The sequence below is a fragment of the Arvicanthis niloticus genome, chromosome 25 (assembly GCF_011762505.2).
Source record: "Arvicanthis niloticus isolate mArvNil1 chromosome 25, mArvNil1.pat.X, whole genome shotgun sequence".
In the NCBI taxonomy this organism is placed as follows: Eukaryota; Metazoa; Chordata; class Mammalia; order Rodentia; family Muridae; genus Arvicanthis; species Arvicanthis niloticus.
In genome coordinates this window covers 24,614,511-24,641,984 of record NC_133433.1, presented here as the reverse complement: position 1 = coordinate 24,641,984, position 27,474 = coordinate 24,614,511, and the positions used below count along the sequence as shown (strand labels likewise).

At 39.7% G+C, this 27,474-nt stretch overlaps 1 protein-coding gene across 2 annotated transcripts in view; it reads left to right on the top strand.

The window, feature by feature from the left end:
- Ubxn2b (UBX domain protein 2B) overlaps nucleotides 1–15,437 on the top strand; it is a 28,073-nt gene extending 12,636 nt beyond the window's left edge. For both annotated transcript variants that reach the window (XM_076924244.1, XM_076924245.1), the window contains exons 5-8: nucleotides 46–155; nucleotides 4,485–4,622; nucleotides 8,593–8,754; nucleotides 9,898–15,437. In XM_076924244.1, coding sequence (XP_076780359.1) covers nucleotides 46–155; nucleotides 4,485–4,622; nucleotides 8,593–8,754; nucleotides 9,898–10,060 — 573 coding nt within the window. In that variant the 3' untranslated portion in view covers nucleotides 10,061–15,437. The remainder of the gene's footprint in view (nucleotides 1–45; nucleotides 156–4,484; nucleotides 4,623–8,592; nucleotides 8,755–9,897) is intronic.
- The last annotated feature ends 12,037 nt before the right edge of the window (nucleotides 15,438–27,474 follow it).

Genomic DNA, 27,474 nt, shown 5'->3' with positions numbered 1-27,474 from the left:
TAAAATTATTGGGAAGTAAACGCTTTTTGTTCTTTATCTCCTAAGGTTCAGATTTTACTGAAGCTGTGGAGCAATGGTTTCAGTTTAGATGATGGAGAATTGAGACCTTACAATGATCCAACAAATGCTCAGTTTTTGGAATCTGTTAAGAGAGGGTAAAATGAATTATTTGTGATCTGTTTGTCATTCTGAGTGGAACTATTTTGAGTATGTGTACGTATGTTCCTGTGCCTATATATGTGTGCAAGTGCATTCGGAGATCATAGGTCAACCTCAGTGGTTTTCTCACTTGCCGAGAGTTCACCAAATAGGCCAGGCTGGTTGGTCGCTGCGTTCCAGGTACTGTGACCCCAGTGCTGGGATACAAGTGCATACCACCACATCCAGCCTTTTTATCTATGTGCAGGAGGTTGAGCTTAAGCTGTCATGCTTGTGTAGCAGCTGTTTGACAAAATAACTTATCTCCCGGCACTATTTCTTTTTTTAAGCTGTTATGTATATACTACTAGCTTTCAAGAGTTAATTACTACGACATATTACATAAGTGATTTTAGGGAGATGGATCTTTGTGGAAAAAGGACATTAGGTGATTGAACTTTTAACTATGATGACACTTGTGATATGTAAGAAAATATTTTTTAAAGAAATATTTATTTTATGTATGTGAGTCCACTGTTGCTCTCTTTAGATACACCAGAAGAGGGCATCAGATTCCATTACAGATGGTTGTAAGATGTGGTTGCTGGGAGTTGAACTCAGAACCTCTGGAAGAGCAGTTAGTGCTCTTAAGCACTGAGCTGCCTCTCGAGCCCCCTCCAAGAAATATCTTAATATAATAAATCAATAAAGTGAATGCTTACCTCCCTAGCTAGCTATTAAGCTTCTGCCCTGCTTCCTGTTCACAGGGCGCCATGACAACACAGCATGACTAAGGTAACTTGTAAAAAATAGTATTTAATGGGGGCACACAATTTCAGAGGGTGAGGCCATGATCATTATGGCTGTAGGCAGATAGGCATAGCACACAGGCAGTAGCTGAGAACTTACATCTGAGCAACAGACATAAGGCAGAGAAAGACAGAGCCAAGCAGAAGTGGTGTGGGCTATAAAACCTCAAAGCCCAGCCCCTGTGTGTGACACAGCTCCTCCAAAGCCAGGCGTTCTAATCCTTCACAAGTAGTTCCAGCAACTGTGGACAGTGACCAAGTATTCATATATATGAGCCAGTGGAAGTTATTCTCACTCAAAACCACCAAATTCTACTCCCTGGCTGTCATAGGCTTGTAGCCTTATAGTAATGTAGAATGCATTTAGTACAACTAAAAGTCCTCATAGTCGCCGGGCAGTGGTGGCGCATGCCTTTAATCCCAGCACTTGGGAGGCAGAGGCAGGCGGATTTTTGAGTTCGAGGCCAGCCTGGTCTACAGAGTGAGCTCCAGGACAGCCAGGGCTATACAGAGAAACCCTATCTCGAAAAAACAAAACAAAAATAAAACAAACAAACAAAAAAGTCCTCATAGTCATTAGCAGTCTCAGCACTGTTTCAAAGCCTAAAGTCTCTTCATTGCAACTCTGTAAAATCAAAAGCAAAAGGCAAATTATATACTTCTCACCTACAGTGGTATAGGATACCAATGACCATTTCAAAAAGGAGGAATCAGAACACAGTGAGGAAATACTGAACCAAAACAAGACCAGAATCTAGCAGGGCAAATCCTGTACTCCTATGTCTGACATCAGCGGGCTTGGATTGGCTCTTTAGAAGTCCAATGCCTTCCAGCTTTGTTGACTACAGCACACTTCTCTCTCTTGCCTTGTTCCCCTACCTGTATATATAATATTCTTTGACAGATATTCCATGGTTCTGCCATCTCCAACATCTTGGGGGTCTTCAAAATAATCCAAGCATCACTTTCACAGTCTCACATAGTATCCTCTCTGGGTCTCCCCATTCAGGGAATCCCCTGCCAAGCACCTATCCTCAGCAGCTTCCCTTAACATCTTTACTCCTGTATCCTTTTTACTGTAAACTCAGAACCCTGTGGCCAGAGCTCTCAAATTCTGCCAGCTTGGAATAGAACCTTGGCCCCTCCTGGAATTACATTTGCATAAGCTTTGATTTATTGTTGCTCTTTGGGCACAGATCATTCCTTAGGCCTTTTCTTTCCAGCACTTGCAGGATTAGCTGGATGGAGTCACCCTGAGGGCACCACTCCCTTTTTTCCTTTTCTCTTTATCTCTTTCAGCACAAACCAAGACTCCAGCATTCCATAAAGAAACTGAAGGTAGAGCCGCTTTTGAAACCTGACCAAGGACAGTGGCTAAAATGGGCTGGGGATAAAAATTCTTTGAAACAAAGGAGCTCTGAAAGAAAGACATTGCAGAGAGCAAGTTAGTGTATAAATTTAATTTTTAACTTAAATTTGCATACATCTATAAGGATACCAAACACAAGCATGAAATGCTGTCAGTGGAGTGCTGAAGTCATTGGTGGCAAGTACTTGGATGTAGCAGTTAGACAGTGCTATACAGTTGAAAACTAAGAGTAACTAGGTAATAGATATTCAAGTAATCTATGAAAACCAATGTTGATGTTTAAATTCATGCTCTAGCTTCAAGGTGATAGAAGAACATATTAATTATTTACTAGAGTTAATTTTCAGGCAAGTAGGACATTCATTGAGCTTACACAATATTATCAAGTACAAACAGTGAGCAAAGTCTCCTTTCTGGGAAGAATATCAGTTTGAGGTTCTCTCTGGAATACTGTCTTTACTGGTCTTCAAGAGCAATTAGGTAATATATACATAGGTGTATATATTATACACCTATATATACAATTATATATATGTATGTATGTGTATATATATATACACACACACACACACACACATATATACAATTAGGTAATATATACACATCACTTCTCCAAAAATTGATATATTCTACCTTACATAACTGTCTGTCAATGATATTTACATTATTTTTTAATATAAATTCATATTCTAACATACATGTGCCTGATTCATCAATCTAGTACTTTCTGTGTAATGTAACAAGCAGAAAATTACCATAATGAAGTGTGTGGAGCTTCATTACTATTAGTGGTGCTCATTCTAGGAGTTGGTAGTTTAGGTGGTAAATATTCTGAATTGCAATGTTAAAAAGTAAAATGAAACCCCCAAAAGTGCTTAGTGCCTTCTGCTTATTTGTCCGACAGAAACAGACTTAGGCTCAGACATTATAAAGAAGAGAGTTGTTCCCCAAGTGACTCTCCGGCACATGCTGACTGGTGTAGCTGTGATACTGTCCTCAGTGGATAAGATCAGTCTTCCATAGCTTCCCGGCCTCTGCCCTTGACTCTGAAGCATAGTGGTGTTACCTGTTACTGATAATCAAACATACCTTTATCAGTTTCTAGTTCCCTCCAGGATGCAGTTAGAAATAAATATTTGCAGCTAGGTATGGTGATTCTATGGACCCCATGACAAGTCCTTGTATAAGACAAGATGTCTTGGCAGTGCAGAATCTTTTCACTGTCCTGTAGTGCAAAGATGTAAAAAATGAAGAACCCTTTCTTACTCACTTTTGGTGGGAATGTAAATCTATGTAGCTACCAAGGAAAATTTACAAGATTTTTCCAAAGACTGAAAATACACCTACATAATATATGACACATATGATTCCTGAATATTTTCTTAAAGAACTCTAAGGCAAGATACCATAGAAGTGCTTGTACATCCATGTTTGTTGGTACGCTGTTCACAATAGCCCACAGATTGGACTAGCCTAGATGTTCATTAACAGATGTATGTATGCATTAAGAAAATGTGGTAAATATACGTAATTCAACTCTATGAACTGTTAGAGAGTGTCAGCCAGGCTCACATACCATGTGTTTTCTCTCATTCCACATCTAAATTTATGATTTTGTATATGAGTAGATATATACATGTTTGTGTTTATATATGACTACATAGATTAGGAAACTAGACGGGACCGTGATAAGGGAAGAAAAGCGATTAATGTAGGAAGAGAGAGTTTAATCAGTACATGTGAGATGAAAGAAGGGAGGCCGTCTATGGCAGTAAAACAGAAGGTCATGGAGCAGCAGAGCGGGGACTGGGGGTGTGGGGGAGGGACACCAGGAGGAACGGCGTACCATGACGTGTGTATGCAGAGCCATCATGAAATCCATTTCCTTCCTAGCATTCACATGATGCTTAATAGCCTTCTAACTCCAGTTCCGGGAGCTTTATCCCTCAGTGGCACCACGTATGTATGTGGTGCATAGACAAACAGAGAAAACACTCATACAAATAAATTCTCGAAGTTAGAAAAGTATGATGTAATCTATGTGAACCCCAAAATCACCATGAAAAAATTTATATTAGCATGTAGCTCGTGGTTTAATTACAGTAATCTCAGTGGAGTAGTACACTTTTTAACAAGGTTAACTAAAACCTTTTCTCCCTCCTTTTAAGAGAGATTCCCCTGGAGCTTCAGCGTCTGGTCCATGGCAGCCAAGTGAACCTGGATATGGAGGATCATCAAGACCAAGAATACATAAAACCCAGATTGCGATTCAAGGCCTTCAGTGGAGAAGGGCAAAAACTTGGAAGGTAAAATTCCTCTAGTGTTAAAAACATTTCTCGGCTCAAAATGACATTTCCTTGAGAATAAGAAAGCAAAATGACTTGTAAAGTAAGAAGTGCAGTCTGAGTTATGAAGATCTTCCTGCTGTATGTAGTTGTGCAGCTTCCATAATCCCAGTACAAGTACCAGGGATCAGTACTTCTTACATGCATTAAACTCTCTTGATACAAGCAGCTCCTTAACACACACTGCTCTTACAGAGGGCCTGACTGTGCTTCCACACACTCATGCCATGCAGCTCACAGCTACCTGTAACTCCAGTTCAGGCATCCATGGGCATCTACACATGTGCACACATAGCCACATGGGCACACATACATATAATTAAAAGTAAATTCAATGTATGGATACTTATTACTCCATTTTGAAATAACAGTAATTTGCCCAACATATGATGGAGCTAGAGAATTTTTAGAACTAGGTTCAACCAAGCACTCCGGGGAAATGTGCTTTTCACTGCTGTACCATGTTCTCTGGTTCAGTTTGTTTGTTTGTTTTGTAGGGTTGCATAAGGTCATTTTCCTGTAAGTATATAATGCATAATGCTTTGAGCACAGCCCCCCTGCACACACTGCCCCCTCCCCCTCTCCACTTTCTGTGTATGTCTCTCTGTGTGTGTGTGTGTGTGTGTGTGTGTCCAGTTTCATTTCTGTTTCCAATCACATGGCTTCAGAAGAGAAACTGTAAAGTATTGCTACTTGGAGAATGCAGTGGATCTATTTTTACCTCCCACTTTTAAGTGGCTGTATCTGCCATGAATAAACACTGTGATGCTGCAGCAGGAACATCGTGCTTCAGTTGGTAGTTTCCTGTGACTTATTAAGGAGCCCTTAAGCTCTGTCTTCAGCACTGCAAACCTACCCTGGTGGTCCACATCCTAGCGCTAAGGATGTAGAGGCAGGAAGAACAGAATTTCAAGGTCGTCATCAGTGTCTTGCCAGGCTGTGTCCAGTATCCTCTGTTTACCCAGTCTTGCTGGCCTGGGCTGCCAGAGCCTGACCTTGCCTCAAAATGGAAAAAGAAATTTGTTCAGTTTTATTATACAGAAAATTAACTCTAGAATATTAATGTAATGTTACCCAGTACTCATAAGCTCATATTTAATCAATTACTACATTTTTAAAGTGAAGAATTATACATAACATTTTATGTTGAACATGGCTAGCTTCTGTCTGTATTGTCTTTGTAAATAGACTAGCCATGTTTTGTGATACACAAGACATTATGGGGTAATCACAGAGTAAAAATGTTATCCAGTTATATAATAGGAATAAGAAAGGCATGAGAGACAAATGGTAGGATAACCTGAGTTGAGCTGGAGTCTTACGTTGGCAGGAAGGCTAGAGGTGACATTCTCCCTGGGTTTGTAACCATGGTGGGCAGTGATGGGTGATTTGTGTCTGAAGGCACTCTCTGTCCGTCCGAATGCTTCGTGAGAAGATCCTGCTTGCCACACAGTCGTCGGGCACTGACTCTGAGGTTCAGTCTTACCCATGTCCCTAGTCCTCAGGGACGCTCTTATCTAGAGCTGGCCTGCCTCTGTTTCCTGCTAGTCCCGCTGCTTGGACAACCTTTGAAGGTTTCAGTCATCAGAACTTCTGCCTCATGCAGCTGGGACTGCTTACAGTGTGAGCCCTGCAGAGCAGGAAGTGCTGCCTCCTGGACCTCACATGGCTGCTCCCAGATGCTCCCTGCTTCCTTCCCTCAGCCCCAGTTCCATTCCCACATCACATGCTTAAGCACATTTTTTTGCTTTGGATTCAAAGAATTTAACGATATAACCAGAATGCCTACTTACCAGTACTGAACTTGGCATTGAACAGAGTTCTGGTCTACCTCTGACTCTGAGTTTTCCACTGACATGGTACCCTACCTATTCTGAAAGTCCATTTCAGTTTGTAAATAATCCATTTTCACATACCTGCTTTTTACAAGGAGACACATCAAGATGCTTTCTACCTAGATTTTTTTTTTTTTTTTTTTTTTTTTTTTTTTTTTTTTTTTTTTTTGGTTTTTTGGTTTTTTGGTTTTTTGAGACAGGGTTTCTGTGTAGCCCTGGCTGTCCTAGAACTCACTTTGTAGATCAGGCTGGCCTCAAACTCAGAAATCCGCCTGCCTCCCAAGTGCTGGGATTAAAGGCGTGCGCCACCACTGCCCAGCTCTACCTAGATTTTTTTTTTTCCTGCTTTGTACTTCATTTTTGTTTCAGAAAAAGCTTGCCTGCTTAAAATGTTTCTCCAAGCAAAACCTTTAGGTGATGGAAACAGCATTACGAAGTAGCTTTATGTTGTAGAAAAGAGCTGCTTCAGCTTTCTGTTCCTCAGTAGGTCCCACCTCTAGGCAGAGTCAAGACTTACCTTGAAGTGTTCTTGTTCCTGATGAAGATAGTCTGGACAGCAGAGCAGTCGTCTCTACCAGACAGACTCAGCCAGTGTGAACGGCTGACGCGTCAGGGTCACACAGGACGAGTAAGGGAGAGGATTGTGCAGTGCCGCTGCCACTGCCGATGCTGCTGATCATAGTTATTGATGAGGAAGGCATCCTGGGCCATTTTGTACCTCTTTCCTGACCTCCATCTCTCTCTCCCCTGGGCAGTAGCATGACAACGTAATTGCTTAAGTCTTCAATTTGGAACTTGAAGAATTTCCATAAGTATTTAGTAATTTGCTGTTTTCTTCTGTTGCTTATTTTTATCACATGTTTTCTCAGATTGGTTTTAAATCTGGAGGGGGGCGGGCAGGTGTTGGCAGTAAAGTTCAGTTAACTTTACTATCAGTTAATAGTTTGGGAGAAACTAGGAGTAAGAGTCGGTGCCTACTGCTCATAGCAGGAGCTGTATAAAGTAAAATACGTGGGGGACCCTGAAATCTTAGTATTTGAGAGAATAAACAGAGATGTAAAAACTCCATTAAGATGCTAAGGGGTTGTTAGAATTTTAATGAAACTTGTTTTAATCTTGAAAGAGTTCTCATTTCACAGTAACTTTTAGTTTATGTCTGATCATCATTACAAGCTATTAAACCATTAACATCACTAGTAATCAAGATCAAGTGGTAAGGTATTTTGTCTAGTAAGCTTCGATATGACTTTGTCATCATGAATAAAATTTCTCTCTAATAGCTTAGAGTTATTTTTCTTTTGCAAAGCAGTATCTATTTAAATCAAGTGTTATAAAGTAGTATTAACAGTGTTTAAAGCAGCAGTTCAATTCTGATTTTATAAGCAAAAGTAGCTTTTTGAACTCTGTGTTCTAGGCATTATCCCAAAGGACTTTCTGGGATAATAATGCGCTACAGAATACAGCTTAGAGAATTGGATGAGGCTGATGGACTTCCTCTAGTCTACCCAGTTATAGTGTAGCTGGGATTCGAAATCTGTTTTATTTATGCTCCTAGGTATGCTGATATTAACTCTCTGATTTCTGATTTCTCTGTAAACTGTAAGGTAAAAGTGTGAGGAAAACTCAGAGATAAAGTTGAAGAACTAGAGCTAGTCTTCTAAGAGATCTGGAATTAATAAGTAGGAATCAAGGCTCCCGACTAATTTTAATATATTAAAGAAGCCAAAAGAAGTAGAGGAAGTGGGGCTGGAGAGATGGCTCCGTGGTTAAGAGCACTGGCTGCTCTTCCTAGAGGTCCTGAGTTTAATCCCAGCAACCACATAGTGGCTCACAACTGTCTACAATGGTATTTGATGCTCTCTTCTATCTGATGCCCACTTCTGTCATACATGCAAAGAAAGCACTCATATATATAAATAAATAAAATCTAAAACAAAAAAATTTAAGAAAGTAGAGGAAGCTGGAAGGAAGCTGAGTCTTATTTTTTTGGAAGTCCTCTGAGGGATCGCAGCACAGTTGACTGGAGAGCTGAGGCTTTGCTACCTTGAGTGGCCTTACGTACTCTGTGCTCAGATTCCTAAACTCTTCTTTCTTAGCCTTACACCTGAAATCGTCAGTACTCCCTCCTCCCCAGAAGAAGAGGACAAATCAATACTGAATGCTGCTGTTCTTATTGATGATTCAATGCCCACCACAAAAATTCAGATCAGGTTGGCAGATGGAAGTCGTCTCATACAGAGATTTAACAGCACTCACCGGTAAGCTGCTCTGCCAGCTGGGGGTCTTTGTGTTCGTATCCTGTTTCATCCACAGAAAACTGTATGAAGCTTACTGAATAGATGAAGGTATTACATTTTTTAAAGTATGCTTTTGACAGAAGAATACTTAATAGGATAGCCACTACCTCCCATAAATGAAATAGGTGGCCATAATGTTTGTAAATTATCCAATCCATCCAAGTTTAGAGAACTCAAAGGTAAAAGCAGTAGTTTTGCATTGTGACTAAAACTGCATCAAATGGACTCTGATTTAAGATAATAAGATTCTATCGGAACTTTCTCAGTTAAAATGGTGGCCATTGTAAGCTAGGCACAGTTGTACTCACCTGTCATCTCATCATTTGGAAACTCAAAACAATTAGAAGTTTGAAGGAAGTCTGAAGTACATGACAAGACATTATCTCAAAAGGTTAGTGAAGTTCTAATCAGACCTTTCTGTATAGCAACTTCATGATGTAAATGTGTGGTGCATGTAGTTTATTTTGTTGGTACAGAATCTCTAATAGACTGTTTCATTGTCTCTGATACTCACTTGAATATAAATATTTCTCCGAACATAAGAGTGCTTTTGTTTCTCACTGGTTATAAGACCCTAATGTGCATTCATGGTCTTAGTTAAGTTACTGGGTATATGTGAGAATAATTTTTTAAATTCTTTTTTGTTACTATTTTTTAATGATAGGATTTCACTGTGTGACTGTGTAGCCTAGGTAAGCCACAAACTCAGACATGTACCACCACACATAGCTTTTATATGTATGGATGGGTGCGTGTAAAATCCTTTTGGTAATGTTAGACAGACCAGTGTCCACAGATGACTTAGACACTTAGGCTACTAACAGTTCTTACTCTGAAAACAGTAAGACTTATACTTTTAAGATAGCAATATTGTTAATACTTTATTTTGTACATAATTCACTTTAAGATTATTTTTTTCATTATAAATGTATTCTCCAAAGTTATTTTTTTTAAATCTGAACTTTCCCATCAAAATAATGTATATTAAAGAAAGTTATAGCACCTTTAAACAAAAGTTGGGATTATATAATTTTTGTTGTGAGAATAATTTTCACTAAAAATGCCCTTTTTTTTACAATAAACCATTTTTACTTATTCCTTCAGGATTCTGGATGTACGAGACTTTATAGTACAGTCACGTCCTGAGTTTGCAACTACTGACTTTATTCTTGTGACTTCATTTCCAAGTAAAGAGCTAACAGATGAAAGCGTGACACTACAAGAAGCGGATATTCTTAACACTGTGATACTTCAACAGCTGAAATAGGATTGCTTCCACCTGTGTAGTCACAAATAGGAGTAGGTAATGTTGTATATATTACAAAAAATACTTCCAGCAGCAAACAACCAAGTTATTTTTTCTATTCAGATAAATTCTTGTTTTGCTGCTCTTCTGTCTTTCAGTCTTTGTCTAGATAACTTTAGATCTTTAGTAGATCTTGATGTTTGAATTTTTAGTTGTAGGACTGGCTTATATTGATAGCTTGTAAATGTTTAGACCAATCAACTTATTACATGTTCAGTGCTAATGTAATAACATTTTCAGATGAAATGAAAAGAACCCCTTTTTGGTAAATGCATTTGATAAAATTTGAACTCAAGTTTCTTAATGTAGCAGTGACCAGTAGCCAGAAAGGATCCTTTTTTGTAACATATGCCATAGTGTCTCCTGTGAGTCCAAGGTTCTTTGTTCATACAATTAAGATTTTGCCTATTCTTTTTGCATACTGTTTAAACTATGTTAGCACCACAAAATATATCTTAACCTTGTGTTTTATAGAATTACAACTGTCATAAACTAAATTTTAATAGAAAAGTCATCAGCTCTTGACACGTGATAAACAGCACTTTAAAATCAGAAAATTATAGTTCCTTCCAGAGCCTGTCTGGATCACAGTCAATCAGCATTTTTATAGGGACTCTATTACACATAGAAACACTGTTGCAGGTGTCCAACACAGATGTGTGTATGTGCCCAACATGTAATATATTCCTCAGTGTATGAATTCAGTCTGAGAGGCTGAAGTAAAAATTACCAGCAAGATATTTGTGTTTCCCTAATCCAGACATTTCTTGGATAGCATGGGTAATACCAAGAATGACAGAAAAGCTTGTTTGCCCCTGGCCTCCATTCTATCCTTGGTCACCATTTCTGTGTCAGTTCCTGTTGTTGACATAAGAAAATACAGAATTTGTTACTGAAATAGCACAGATTTATTATTTTAGTACTATGTAAGTTGAAAATTGAACATAGGTTTCTCTGTGCTAGAATCTAGGTGTTGCTGGGAATGCTTGGGGGCTCTTATAGAATCCCTCCCTGGCTGCTGAGCCTCCAGAGGCCACTGTGCCCCTTTCCCATGGTGCTCTCCTTCATCTAACAGCCAGTGCTGCATCTCTCTGACCTGTGGTTCATGCTCCTGACAATGATGAGATAGGAGGAGCACAGGGCAATCCATTGTCACTGCCAAGTTTATAGTCACTGTGGACTTTATAGTCACTATAACCATTCCTCAGAGTTGCTCTTTTCTGTTTCAGTTACATGTCCATGTGGTTGGAGGGACTGACATGCTTTCTTACCCCAGTCTATATTATCTCAAAGATTCACTTGCCAAATAAAGTTATCCCATTCACAGGTGCTCAGATACCCCAACCTGTTGCATTGATTCAGGGTCCAAAATAGGGTCCAAAAATCCTTATCTGGATTTTATTGACTCAGAAGGCCCAAATCTCATTAAGATTATCTAAATTAAGTGGGGGTATCCTTTCTACCTATGACAGTCAAAGTGAATTATCTGCTCACAAGTAAATGGCCAGACAGTTATAATATATGCTATAAACATTGGCCTGTAAAGGGGCAGGAAGCAATGAAGAGCAGAGTCACTGGTACCAAGGAACACAGAGTCAGCCAGAAACACCATTCACCGTCTAAGGCCCAAGGATAATGTGTGTATCCTTAACTCAGTTAATAACTTGTGACTGCCCCCGTCACCTTCCTTTCACAAAAGCCACAGAGCTGGGTTCTTCCTTCTGTTGTATTGTGTACCCTTAGTGCTAAAATAGCAAAGGTCTGTCAAGAAACTTGAAGATCTCCTGTGTGCCATGGAGATGAGGCCCGTTACATAGGATGCTCTTCCAAGAATCTTTCTATGTAACATAAATAATCCCATCTCTAATTTGTACTTTTTCAGAGAAAACAGAACTGTGTCATATACATAATCTCCTCAGAGAGCCCTTTGTCTGACTGAATGTACAAACCTTTTTATTAGATGTGTGTCTGTCTTCTTTTTATTAGATGTGTGTGTTTGGGAGAAGCCTGATGTTGATGTTGGAAATCTCCCTCAGTCTCTTTCCACCTTATTCAGGCAGGGTCTCTCAGTTAAACCCCGAGCTCACCGTTGCACCTAGTCTGGCCAGCCTGCCCTGGGGATTCCCTTTCTCCACCTTCTGAGTGCTGGAATTGTAGGCAACCGTCCTACCTACCCAGCAAGCCAAGCACTTTAGCTACTGAGCCATTTCCTCTGCTTGCCACCCCCGCCCCCATTCTCTAAAGGTTATACAGTCACTTCTCATGTCTTTCTATACATCAGGTTTTCCTGACAGTACTGTCATTTTTTTTAAATACCTTTTATAAGTGTTAGTAGTTGTTTGGTAGACTTAAGTATTTCACCAAGCCCTGCTTTCTTTTTATAAATCATCTCTCCACACAGTGTTTCTATTTACTGTCAAACTCTATTACAACCAGCAAAGAGAACACAGGTTAAAGTTTACTTGAAAATTTCAGCTTAGTCTTAAACACATTCTATACAGGTTCTGTTTTGCACATATCTGTCTAGCTGCACACTGAGACTATATGGAATCCGAAGCAACATTTACCTTTTGGGATTGTCCCAGCAGCAGAGCCCACTCCCTCGTGGTTGGCCAGAATGTGCTGTAGAGGACCTAGGGATTAGAAATGAGCTGGGATTTTGTTTTGTGGTCTTTTTGATATAGGGTCTTGCTGCATAAGCCCCAGCTTCTCTGGGATTCATTAGGTAGACCATGCTGACCTCAAACTCAGATGCTTGCCTCTACCTCCTGACTACTAGGGTTAAAGTTCTTTGTCATCTGAGAGCTAAGATTTTGAATAATTGGGTTTGTTACAACAAGATCTCTGTGGAGAATCTTTCTCAATCTTATAGAAAACAAAGACTTGAGAATCGTTTCCCTCAACTGTACAGCACCTTTCCCTGTGTTAAATACAGTGTGGGTAACAGTTGTAGTTCAAAAGATTACCAAAGCCAGCTGCGGACTAGACAGATGGGATAGTTCCAGATTCCACAAGAGGTCCTTCTTCAATAAAGAACAATCAGGAAAACATGGTCAGCTTCAGACCTCTGGACACACACATGGGCTTGCATACTCATGGGTCTGCCTCCTCCCCAACACACATACATACATGTGCAAAAAAAGAAGAAAGAATACCTTAATCAGTATAAACAAATGGCCATTACCTGTTTTAAAAACAGGAAAAAAATATTTAAACCTTGTAAAATAATTTGAATTTTTCTTGTAGCCTTTTCATCCATTATGTGGATGAAAATGCCTACAAATGCATATACAAAAAGAATGACTGCCATTTCTGTGTATAATTGGCTTCCAAAAGACAGAAGTGTGTGTTAGGACAGAGACTCGAATGCCCACGTAGATGACGAGTACCTTCACAGCGACTACAGTGTAGGCTTTGAGAATCCATTTACGTTCTAGCCACCATCACTTTTAAAATGTATGACTCTCACAAGACACAGTGGCCACAATAAGCAGTTAGAAAAGTGTCTGAGGACACTTTTTTTAAATCCTTATGTAATAAAAAGTTTGCAGTATCTGCTTACAAATAATGTTTTCATTGAAACTCATTGAATATGATTGTCAAATTATCCATGATGTGTAGATTGACTTGAGTGTTTTCGTATGACTTCATTAACTCCTAGGCTGAGTTTGCCTTTGCTATTTCTGTTTTACCACACAAATAGATTCAGTTACTTTTTGACTGTCTGCCCCTGTGAAGTTCCGAAAACATTGGCATAAAGTATATTAGTATAAGGTACATTCAGCTTCCCCTTAAGATTTTTTATCCATGTTCACAATACATATTTGGCCAATATTGCCAAAAGCTAAGGACGTTTTTATACTCTGAAAATCTAATTTTAGTTAAAGAGTTTATAAAAGAAGTCCTGATGCATATGTAAGAGTGTGTGTGTGTGTGTTTGTGTATGTGTGTTTGTGTTTACGTAGTCCAGAACAATAACCTCTGTAGCTTACAGATAATACCATGTAACTTAACAGTTTTGCCTCTTAAAGGCCAGGATCTGGGGCCATGGGGATGCTCTTTAGAAGGTTTGGATTTGGTGGCCCCTTTTCCTTTAGATGAATGTTTATGTTATGTTAAGCAGATTCAGAATCACTTGAATCTACAGCTACCTTAAGAGTTCCCTTGAATGCTGCAGTTGATTTCAGATAAAACTCCTTAAAGGAAAGACATCAAGAAAGAACATTAATGAGTCAACACTGGCTGGATCATAACACTCCCTTTTGTTGCAGGACCAAATAAATGACTAGTAACACAGTAGGGTGGACTTAATGACCTTGTATAAAATTAGCAACACAATACTTTTTCTGTTGACAAATTAGGGTATTGTCTAATTGCAACACAAAAAGGCCAAGGAGGGAGTGGTGACTGCCCCTGTGTTAAAGTCTTTGCCACCCTGCCTTTCCCTCTGCAGTCTGCATTAGCTTGGTCCTGTGTCTGGGTACTGGAACATTCAAAAAGACTATTAAATGCCCTTTTTACCTCGTGCCTCTGACTTTGTGCTCTCCTCTACGCCATGTACATTTGGATATTGTCTTTCAGAACACAATTATAAAGGGTTCTTTGATGTGGTTTTCATATTTAATGTCTTCCCCATCTTATTTTGATTATTTACCTATATGACAAAGTCTTATTTCCTTCCTAACTTTGCCACTTTTACTTTAGGGTCAAGAATGATAACTCATTTTTAGTGTTATGTGCCTATTTGTGTTCATTTAAAAGTAGCAAATGTAAATAACACATACTTTTAGGAAATGGAAGCTTTGAAAATCATATTGTGAGCATAGTTGAGAGCAAATGGACAAACCTGCTTTCAGTAGCCTGGAATTTGTACTGAGGTTTAAAGCTGTAAGCGAAGTAATGTCTTAAATGTTCTTGTTTTCTGTAAATGGATATAGTGTTAAGTTTACTATTCCCAGGCATGAGTATTTATTTTTATTCATGTAATAAAGTTGTATGCAAATACCATGTTTTTTATGTTTATAAAAATGCATAATAATGAGTCTAGGAATGCCCCCTTTAAAACATATAAATATTTATAATGGAAGTGTTTGAAATATTGTGCACATAAGTACTTTATAGCAATTCAAGCTATTTTTCTTTTTATTCTGTACTATTAAGTGATTTTGCCATTCCTTTTTGATGAAGTGTACATATCTTAGAGATGTGTGGGTTTATTTCTTATTGAGGCCTTACTGAGATCTGCATTCTCTACAGCCATGTTATAGTTAATGTCACTGTATTGTATAGCTTGTCCTGATCTTAGCTTAATAAACACTTTGCTCAGAGAAGCCTCCTTTCATGCCTCGGTGTAACATCCCTGTCTCCATAGCCCCCCTTACCCTAGGAGCTGCTCCTAGTCTAGTAACTTAGCTTCTCACCTGCTAACACTTCTCATTCCCCAGCATCTCAGAAAGGGTGAGGACTCTGGTCCACTAGATGCCTAGATCGCTTGGCCGTACCATTCAGAGTTTCTCTGAATGGCCAAGTAGTTAGTGAGAAAATAGTAGTCATAGTAGCCTCTGGACGCTGGGTAATGTATGCATTTATGTTTCTAAACAGAGGTTCAGAATGATACCAAGAGCTGATACAAGTAATAGCAAATGTTTGTAATTATATTGGGTTTGGAAAGGAGAAAAGATTCTGGAAATGCCATCTTGGTTCATTTCCAGGACTAGTTGCATGTGTAGCATAGTAAAAGTAAAGTGCCCAGTGGCTCTCTTTGATAATGGCTGGAAACACCCAAGAAACGCCTTCCCAGGAACTAACAGCATTAAGATGCCAGGGTGTTTCTGAGTCCCAGTCAGTGTGTGCTGATTCCAGAAGTGTGGCGATAAGGGAGATCCTGCCAACATCCTTGTCTGAAAGACACATTCTGTGTCTAAGAGTAACTCTGACCTAGGATACACTGAGAGGGGGAAGAAAATGGCCTGTACAACAGACATCCACCTTCAAGGATAGAGGAATGATGTGCAACTGTGATGTCCCATAGAATTTTCCATCTGTACTACCTTATGTCTGTTCTCCTTGGCGATCTGCTAATTAAAACTTCTGCTGATGAACTGAGCTCTGCTCTCTACAGCCAGATCCAGTGGTAAGGCCTCCACCTGCCTAATGGTTTCTACTTGTTTACTCAAAAGCAACCATACAGTCACTAGTCACAGTCATGTAGTCTGATATACATTCCTATCTTTATACAGACCTCGGTGCTAAAATATCTCTTCACTTTTCCTTAATTTCACATGACGACTGCTGCCCCTAAAATGTGAAAGAGCAGCTCAGAAAATATAACTGTAGTAAATTGAGCGTGCCCTAAAATATATTTAATAATCTTTCATATTAAAAAGCTGCAGAAAATCAAATGATAACAGACTTTAATCACGTGGCACTCAGACGTCTTATATAATCCAGCTTGAGGAGCTGTTGACTTTGGCCCGACTCTAAATTGGCTGCACCTATAAAGATGTCTGACTTTCATTATATATTGTTCTTGTTCTCTGACTTAACCATTGTGCAATCTCCCACGCAAGCAGAGGCAGCAGAAATGACCTGTAGTTACGGATTTCCAAATAACCTTTATAACCAGATAAGAAAGTCTGCAAACATGCATGTGTTTCAGTGTTCTTGGAATTCTTTTGAGAAAGATGATGTGGTGAAAGTCTCCATTTTGATATCCCAACACGGTTATACATATAAACTCAACTGATTCATTTTTACTTACAAACATGCATTTTAATTATATTTGATAAAAAACTAGCACTAAAGCTCCTAATAGCAAGAAACAGTCTCTGTACAGTACTTGGAATCAATCACTTTTAATACAGCTGTATTCTTTCACAGGCATCTGGATCTCTTTCTGTCTGTACTTTTGTTTAATCTGGTTTTGGCGTAAGGAAGACGGCAGCATACTGATGCCATTCCGGGCTGTGCCCATTCCTTGATGGTGTTTGCTAGGAGATAAATTTAACTTGCACCCAGTTGTAAAGGGCCATCAGACAAGTCACAAATTATTTTTCACTTCTCCTAAGATGGTAGTTTTTTTTTTTAATAAAGAGGACCCATCTTTATCTATTAGTGAAAATAATGATGTTTACATTTCTCTTTAAAATGAGAAGTATATTCATTTTTATTTCATATGTGCAAATAAAACTCAATTTCATTTTTATGATTGATTATGGAAAGCTGTTTTCCTTGAATAATGGCATTTAGATATATTGAAAAGCATGCTTATTCATTTTTTCTACTGTAAATCATAGTTGATGCCTTCGTTTACTCTGTACATGACCAAACATGCACAAGTTCTGTTTTGTTTTGATCACATCTCCAACTTAGAAACCTTCACTTCCATTCATTGTTCTGCCTATTTAAAGCATTTTGGGTGCCGTGTTGTCCACTGTTTTCAGAACTGGGAATTAAACTCGAGCGTGGTACATGCTGGGTATGTGCTCTGTGACTGATTGTATCACGCGCCCTTCATATATTTCTAAATATGGCTTCCCTGGGCTTTTAGATTCCTGGGAATTTTGCTTGGAACAGTAAGATCTCCATTCTAAAGGGTATAGGGAGAGGAGCCAGGTGTGGTCAGATCTGTGCCAACAACAGAGACAAGGCAGGGCATAGTTGGTGATAAGCTCTCACTGAGGGTTACAAATATGTGGTACAAACATGCCCTCTGTCAAGAACGTTTCACATACAAAATTAGACTCACTGGAGCCAGTTCAGCTGCCAAATACACGTTAATTGGATGAATCTCTAGACATTATCATTAAGTATATTCTGAATGGCTCAATTATGCAGATCAGTTCATGCTAAAAGCACAAAGGACATCGAAATTTTAAATGAGATGTCTCTATAAATAATACTAACTTAAAATCCTCTCTCCATGCATTATTTCATATAGCCATTCTGAGATCACTGAAAGGTGAGAGGAACAAAGAAGATTTTCATGGGAGAAATGCTAACTACCTTCTTTCTAGAAGCACTAAGTAGTGATGTCAGCATCCCCTTCATTGTAGCCGTGGTTTGCCTTCCATTGCTCTATCATTTAGGGTAGTTGGAGATGGAACAATGAATTACCCCACACACAAGGCACACAGCTGTCGCCTAAGGCCAAAGACAAAGATGCGAGCCAGTTTACTGCACGTTTTATGTTAACAGTTGCCTATAGATACGAAGACCCAACCCCCCCATGGAAAGCTTTATGCTTAGGTCCCTTGAGGAATGGACAGCTGTAATTGGACAAATGGTCATAACAGAAGCTGGAGATCCAACAAGGCCTGAGAGTTCAGGGGATTCTCCCTGCATAATCCAGGGGCGTCTGGAACCCGAGCTGGAAGGACAAAGAAGAGACTGAGTGCTGCTTTCATTCTGGAGACTTCAAGTCTCATCATTTTGAGGAAGAGGACTTCCGGTTTTAGTAGTCACATCTAGAGAAGCTAGAGACTTAGCTTGAGGACATTCCTTGGACCTTACAGTTCCTTTTGAAGTTCTTTACATACCAAAGTGCTGTGTTTTATGTTCGGAGCCCCCATCTTTTGTGTCTCTACGGTCTATATGTGTAGGGGAGGGGCTACATGAGGTAGCAATTAGTGAAGCAATGGTCATGGTTTTCAACATCATCTGAAAGTGAATTTTTAGGGCCAAAAGATGTGTACATGTATGTGAATATAGCCCAGTCCAGGCTTGAGCTCACTGTGTGGCTGAAGTTGCCCAGACTTTTATTTTGTAGCTTATATTCTGTTTGAGCAAATATGGTAAGTGCTCACTCAATTCACTGTAATTTGTTTCTCTCAAATCTCCAAAACTCACCTGCTTAAAGCTGGACAAGGTCTCTTGGGTCTGATCTTGCAGCTTCTCTCCTGAAATTGGAGGGCTAAGATGGAGAATTCCTGAAGCTCATAGGACAGCTAGCCTGGGTTACATAGCCGCAGACAACAAAGAGACCCTGTCTCAAGCAAGATGAGACCAGCATTGGGCTTGTCCTCTGGTCTCCATATTCAAACATGCCAGCACATACATGCACATTTTTTTTAAGTTTGTTTACAATATTTTACCTCTTTCAAAAAAGCAACATGTGACAATAGGCAAAAAAACCTGCATCTCTACTGTTGATATGTGTAGGGGAGAGGCTACATGAGGTAACAATTAGTGAGCCAATGGTCATGGTTTTCAACATCATCTGGAAATGAATCCTGAGGGCCAAACATCCCGGTATTCTCAGCCCTTGTTCAGGTACTGCTGACGGTAAAGCATTGTGAGTATGTGGTTATTTATTTTCTCCACCAGGGGGTGTGTAGACACTAGGAAAGAATTTCATCAGTATCATTGCATTTGCTCTAATGGGATCAAAAGTACTTGTTAGTTACTAGGATTAACCCAGTCACAAATAATCATTTATCAATGCCATTTGTGACCTGCATTGTCTGTTCTCCCTACTGATATGATAGCCTATTGTGATTAACATTTCAATAATGTAATAATAGTTTATAAACACATTGTGCTATCACCTCAGTAGGCCCTGGGTTCTTTTCAGTGGGAACACCACTTGAGTGAATTACATACAAAGCTTTCTCACTGTGAATCATGTGGCTTGCCTCACTGTGTTTATCCATTAAGTAGATACATTATCCATTTAAATGCACTGGCATAAAATTGACTATTATTTCCTTTTTAAAAATTCACATCACATCTCTTCCTATTTGCCTATATTCTGTTTCTTGGATCTCAGTTCTTGGTTTTCTTATACCTTTGCAATTATTAATTCATACCAAAGCCAATTACTTTGATCTGTGTCTTTCAAAACTAATGACGCAAAAGTATAATTACCATGTCCAGTAACAGAGACTTGAGGAGCAGAATTCCAAATTGAATGGGGATTAGCATAGGAGTTGAACATCCTAAATTCCTCATACCATGAATGTATTAGGGTCTGTCAGAGAAAGAGGACTAACAGGAAATGCACATGTGTGCACATACTCACTTGGGGTTATTAAACTGGCTAATAACCCTAAAGCTAATAACCCATAAGCTAAATAGTACTACTGGGGTTTTCTGTAGCCTGGAAAGCTGGTGAACAAGGTAACTGCTCATTCATGGAGACAGGAATTCTGACAACAGGAGAAATCAGTGATTGAGCCATAGTACAATGCTTCCTGAGGAGTCAAAGAATGAGTCTGAACTTGGCTGCCTATGGGCAACAGCAGTAGAGAGAACATGCCTACTCAGAAGGCAGTAGGCAACTTTTTATTCCAGTCTTCTAGCTTATTGGAGGCTGCCTCATCCTTACTGTGGGTCACTTCATTGACCCACATACCAGTTGTCTCTACATACTCACAGACATACTCAGGAGTGTTCTTTACCAGTTCCCTGGACATCTCTTCCTGGTGACGGCGATAACCAAGATAAATCATTCCCATCAATGTTGAAGTGCCAGCTCTCTACTCTGCAGAATGCAGCTATCAGACACTTAGTTTGTACAGCCACTATAGAAAAAAGTCCAGCTCCGCAGCCACTGTTACTCAGTTTATAGCCAAAGGGAATAGCATCCCTGCCTTGAAGTATGTTCATCCCTGTGTTTAATGCAGCACGTTTACAATAAACAGGATATAGTATCAACCTAAGTGCCTACAAGAGATTAGCAGATAGACTGATGCATGGGTTTAATACGACTTTTAGCCTTTATAAAGATGGAACCCTTGCCATTTGTAATAACATGGTCAAGTCTGGGTGATGCTGTGCTAAAGGAAATAAGCCTAAGGCCAAAGACAAATCCTACATGGTGTTATATGTGTGGGAAGGGAAAACATGAGCTCATTGTAACAACAACTGTTATTACACGTTGGGATGTAAATGTCATTACAGAGTGGGATCCTGACTCATCTCCACAGGCTGAATTGTAAGATGAATAAGCTCCGAAGAACAATAGAACACTAAATGTATGCTTGAAAATTTCTGAGCAGATCTCAAGTGTTCACCATAAGGTGTGGGTAACATGATACATGAATTTCTTTCGCTGTGGTAATCACTACAGTCATGTGTGTCTGTCAATATGTCACACTGTGCACCTCAAACACATACAATTTTCAGTAAAGCTGGAAGATGGAAACACAGTCCTTCAGTTCTGCTTCTATTTCACCAAAGTAGGTACTTAATATGTGCCTGAAGATGCTCGGATGGATTTTAAATAGACAAATGATGGAAGTCGTTAAGAAGTAATAAGTGAATTTAGGAAAATATTGCTTGTATTCTCTTCCTTGTTAGTTTTCTGGTAAGAAATTTTGACAAGTCTTACTGGAAACATTTTAAGGGGAAGTGTATCTTACTGTTCAAGTGCCTGTCTAGCGCATACAAAGTCCTGGGTCCAATCGTAGCAAGAAACACACACACACACACACACACACAGAGTCTAGTTACATGGGTGGGGTATCTGGTGAAGAATAACATTCACAAATATAGTCAATGAAAAAATTTCAGGACCACTACAGTTTTTTTTAACTCTAATATGATCTCCCTAAAGCACGATGTTCAGTGATTTTAGAGTGTCTTATAGAACATAAGGAATTCATGATAAAAACAAAGAAACTTCCCTTAGGAATACAGTTTATTTTAGTTTGGTGGGTTTGTGTGTTCACTGTTTTAAACCAAATTTTGATCTTAGTTATCACTCCTCACCAAAACTGAGCATAGAATTTTGAATAAACCATTGATTACAGGCTTGAGAGAGGAAACACAATATAAGCTCAGATTATCTTGTCACCAGAAGTATGGAGACTTTCCAAGACCAACAGAGTCACATCTTAAGAGCACAGCATCGGGTCGATCCGCTCCCTACAGCTTACTTTGGCATCGGTTGAGAACATGGAGATACCAAATCTAATGGGGTGATGACTGACTATTGATACCTACCTCCTACTGCACTCTATGTATGAATATGCACATACAACCTGTAGTATGTATACATCTCCTGGGTTTTTTTTTTCTTGCTTGTTTGCTTGCTTTGTGTAAAATCTTGCTATGCAGCCCTGGGATCCCAGCTCTGTGCCTCCACACTTAACTCATCGTTGCTACTATTGAGTTCAACTTAAAATCTAGCAAGCCTTCCCTGAAAATTTCCAGCCTTAAAGAGGAATGAAATGACATCATCTGCCAGAAAATAATATTTAACACATTCAGAAAGACAAATGTCATGTGTTCTCTTTCATATGCAGAATGTAAATTGTAAAAATATATACAAATAAGATGTGAAAATGGAAGAAAGACTGTGTGAGGGAAAAGTGGCCAAAGGGATGGGGAGAGGGACAGTGGAACAAGAATGGTCATAGGGAAAAGAAAACGTTCTCATGTTCTTCCTCATATGTGGAATCTACATTTATATAAGCATATATGTCCATATGTGTCATATATATGAATGGAGATGAGTAAGTTACACACATATATACATATAAAATGTCACAAAATCTACTATTTTTGTAAACCTAATATATATTACATATATACATTTTATATATTATTAATGATTCCATTAATAATATATAATACATAATATATAATAATTATAATATATTAATAAATATAATATATATAAACATGTAATATTTATATATGTTATATATATTATATTCCACTCTATCCCACTCGTCAGTAAGACTCAGTGCACAAAGTACAACTTTGTGAAAAAGAGCATAGATTGAGACTCCTGTTAGACTACACCCAAGTTACTAAACGTCCTTGAATCAACATCCTCATCTGGAAATAACAGAAACCATCAGGGAGTGCCTGTACCCAGCACCTTATACATCAGGACTCTCAAGGCTTGTTGCTATCTGCTCATTCATTACCCTTCACCACGGCTAAAACATTCCTGCAGCAGCGACCTAGATGCAAGGAGGCCAGCGGCCATGCAGTTCCGGTATGAACCAGTCTATTCCTTCAGTCCTCAGTTTTCAAATACAGACTGAATAGCACTGGTCTGAAATGCTTTCTACCAAAAGTTGTATTGTAAAGAGGCTAGGAAAAGAACGCCCTGACCCCAACTTGACCCCAAGCCTGAGACTTCGAACAAAGGAAAATCACTCTACCCCTGTTTTGACCCTAAGCTTAGAGACTTGGAAATCCCACCCTTTGACTCAGTGTCAAGGACCAAACAATGTTTCCTATCATAAGATACTTTCCCACTAAGCTCATGTCCCTGAAGATCTTATAAAAGCATCTCCTCCTCCAGGCCTCTGACGTCTCTTTCTATTCAGATGCAGCACCATCCTTTTCTTCTTCCCAATAAATCTTTTGGGTGAGGTTTGTCATGTGGTGTGACTTTGTAGAATTCCAGACCACCAAAATGCCTTTGCACCAGAAAAATCTTTAAAAACGTCTTTTTATTTTTACTTTTTGGACTTTAGAATATGACCTATTCCAAATAGGAGAACATCTCCCTCCTCTACCTTATATATGTACACTTACGTGAAACACAACTCACACATCTATAGCGAGACATCCTCAAAGTCCAACTTGGTGAACTGATGAGTTTATTGGGGTTCCTTCTGGAAACAGAAATGACTCAAAGACAGCTACTTCACCAAAGCCCACCCCAGCATGGGTGGCAGCTACCAGTCACTGGAATCCTAACACACACTGCACAGCCTGCAGGCAGCTCAACAGGTTGGAGAGTAGAGTGTCCTTTCCTGGTGCCTCAGTTGGTCTAACCCATCTGAGGTTAGAAACCCATGCAACCCATCTGGTTTCTGCTTCTTCCAGGCTGCTAGCTGGTCTGGTCTCAGAATCTTTGCATGTTGGCTTGTCTCAGAGTGACTCTCTGCAGCTTTTACCATTTACTCTTGGGAGGGAGGAGCCTAGTAAAATGGTCAATTTCGGGGATTTTCTCAAGATATTTTGAGCTGTTTACCTTCTGGCTTAAACTTTTCTGCAATTTATATATGTACAAGGTATGTTGAAAACCACAAGTAATTTTGCAAAGTGATATTTTGACTATGCATAAAGTTTTTAAAAATATCATTCGTGTGTGTGTGTGTGTGTGTGCAGTGCCCCAAAAGCCAGAAAATGGTGGTGAATTCTTGGAGCTAGAGTTACAGGCAGTTCTGAGCCATTTTCTGTGGAGGCTGAACTGAAACCCAAGTGCTCTTAACTGCTGAGACATAGCTCCAGCACCCCAAGATGTGTTTCTTTTAACTGCACAGTATAAAGTTCAGAGAAGGCTCAGTGGGTAAAAGCTCCTGCCACCAAGCCTGACACATGGTGTGAGGAGAGAGGTGATTCTACAAGTTATCCTCAGACTGCCACCTGTATGCCACACTCCATCTCAACATACACAAAGAAATAAATGTAACCAAAAATTTCAAGTAAACTGCTTCTTAAAATATTAACTGTTGTCAGACAGTGGTGGCACACACCTTTAATCCCAGCACTTGGGAGGTGGGGGGCAGGTAAATCTTCAAGTTGGAGATCAACCTGGTCTACAGAGTGAGTTCCAGCACAGCCAGGGCTACACAGAGAAACCTTGTCTCAAAAAAAGAAAGAAAGAAAGAAAGGAAGGAAGGAAGGAAGGAAGGAAGGAAGGAAGGAAGGAAGGAAGGAAGGAGAGAAAAGAAAGAAAAGAAAAAAGAAAAGAAAAAAACTGTTACTAACACAAGAAATGGTGAAATGGTTTGAATTGAGTCTAGGCACACAGGTGTGGACTTGACAGCTGAGTCACTTATACCTGGTGACTTTCTGTCAGGACTTATCTGTCCTCTTCGATGCCTCACCTCCCTTACCTTGCAGTAAGCTGGGGCTTCTGAGAACTGAGGGTTGTTTTAACAATGCTGGCCTTTCCCTCTCCCACCGTGGGGATTTGCCTGTGTTTGCTCTTCTTTCTCAGTTCTCCTAACTCGTCTCCGGTTATTTTAAGTTTCATTTTTATTTCCACTTTTGGTTCTTATGGTCATTCTCACTCATTCTCTCTCCCTCTCTGTAAAACTACAAAATTATCCTTTGTTGTCTGTGTGGTATTAAATATTCCTATTACAAAATTCCTATTATATAATTGTTCATTTCCCATATGCATTAAGCAATTCAATGACCCCTAATACTTTCTCACTTTGAAACAATATATTTTTTTCTTTACTGATTCTTCCTAATTCCCTAGCTTTTGACGTCTTAACACTAAAGTCATAAAGATGACTTAACACTTAACACATAAAGATGGCTTTATGTTTTCTTTATATTGCTTCTGGGCGAAAATTTCCTTTGAAGGTGTTTAGTATAAACGTGTGGATTGCTTCAGCTATCAAGTGGAACCACTTGGGTTCCATTCCCTGTCACCATCAATTTCTAGAAACATCTATAGTAACATCTTTTATAAATATCATTATTGGGGGGTAGGGAGCAGTGTCTGGGACATGCCGGAGACTGGACTGGGGGGGGGAAGCCCCAGGGTGTCTTATGGGGGTGTTCTAGTTGAGACTTTTAGCAGTGGGGATTATGAAGTGGCCACACCCATAGCTAGGCAGGACTCCCAGTAGAGGGATAAGGACAGCAACCCACCCACAAAACCTTCGACCCAAAATCTGTTCTGCCTAGCAGACGTGCAGAGACAAAGACAGAGCAAAAATGGAGGGAATGGCCAACCAATGACTGACCCAAATTGACACTGATCCCATGGGCAAGCACACATCCCTGGCACTACTAATGATACTCTGCTATGCTTGCACACAGAAACCTAGCGTAAGTGTCCTCTGAGAGTCTTTACCCAGGAACCAATGGATAGATATGCAGAGACCAACAGCCAAACATTAGATGAAGCTTGGGTAATCTTATGGAAGAGTTAGGGAAGGGTTGAGGTACCCAGAAGAGATAGGGGACTCTACAGGAAGACAAACAGGGTCAACTAACTTAGACCCTGGGGAGCTCCCAGAGACTGAACTACCAAAGAGCAAGTACAGGTTGGACCTAGCCAACCCCAACCCCCCACACACACACACACACACACATATGTAGCAGATGTGCAGCTTGGTCTTCATGAAGGTCCCTCAATAGGCTGTCTCTGAATCTGGTGCCTACCTATGGATCCCATTTCCCTGTCTAGGCTGCCTTGTCTGGTCTCAGAGGGAAAGGATGCACCTAGTCCTACAGTGACTTGTGGCTTGATGTGCCACAAGTCACTGTAGGACTAGGAGTGGGGGTGGGGTGAGGGGTGCTCCCCTTCTCAGAGGAGAAGGGGTGGGAAAATGGGGGAAGAATCTTTGTGAGAGGATGCTGGGAGGAGAGGAGGGGCTGATACTGGGATGTAAGGTGAATAAATAAACCTTTTTTTAAAAAAGCCTTTCTACATTAAAGTCAATAAAACAAGGAAGAGGTGTTTCTGAGAAGAGAATAGCACCAGTCATAAAACATATTGAGGAGTATCTGAACCCTCTCAATTTATGTAGCCCTAAGTGAGGGTGGGCACTATAACATTCTGATTAGGTTTTAAATCATAGGCCTCTCATTCAGGCAAGCTTGCCTGGGTAACACCAATGCCAGTGAACATCCATCCAGTTGCCTAGGTAACACCAATGCCAGTGAACATCTATCCAGTTGCCTAGGTAACACCAATGCTAGTGAAGTCCATCCAGACACAGGAGTGGAAGGTAAGAAACAAGCAGAGAGACGTTTAAAGAGAACACTGCCAAGCAACAGTGTAAAGCACACCTTCCTTCCTGAATCTTAAAAAGCATATTGCAAGTAATTTCCAGATCTTGTCAAGGCCCCCTAAGATAAAACTGTATTTTCTGCACCCCCCAAAATATCATTATTAAATCTGAAATCATTATGCTCTCTGGTCTTCAAATATTTCAGTAGTCTGTAGTTAAGATCTGATTGTCTCACCTTGCTGCTACACCTCCTGGCCTTGATGGTTTTTTTTTTTTTTTTTTAGCCCTGTTACCATAAGCCCAAATAAACTCTGCCTTCTGTTAAAAAATAAATAAATAAAAAATCTGGTCTTCTGTATTAACTGATGTCTAATTGGCTTTGTTTTCAAATAATTCAACTCTGCAACTGGCATAATTGCCATTCTCTCTGCCTTAGCCCTCACTTGTTAATATTTTTTTATTACAATTTATTTCAGATTCCTCTAATTTCTGTTGGAAAATAGAAAATCATTCTGTTTTGTTTAACAAGTTTATGGTTTAGGTAAGAAGTGCTTCCTATCCGATTGGATCATGTCCGTGAACACTTGGTTCCTCCGTGTGTAGCACTGTTTGGAAGTTATGGAACCGTTAGGACGTGCAGCCTTATTAGAATAAGTGTCAGTACTGGGGATGGGGTTTAAGGGTTTATAACTGTACCCCACATCTCCTCACTCT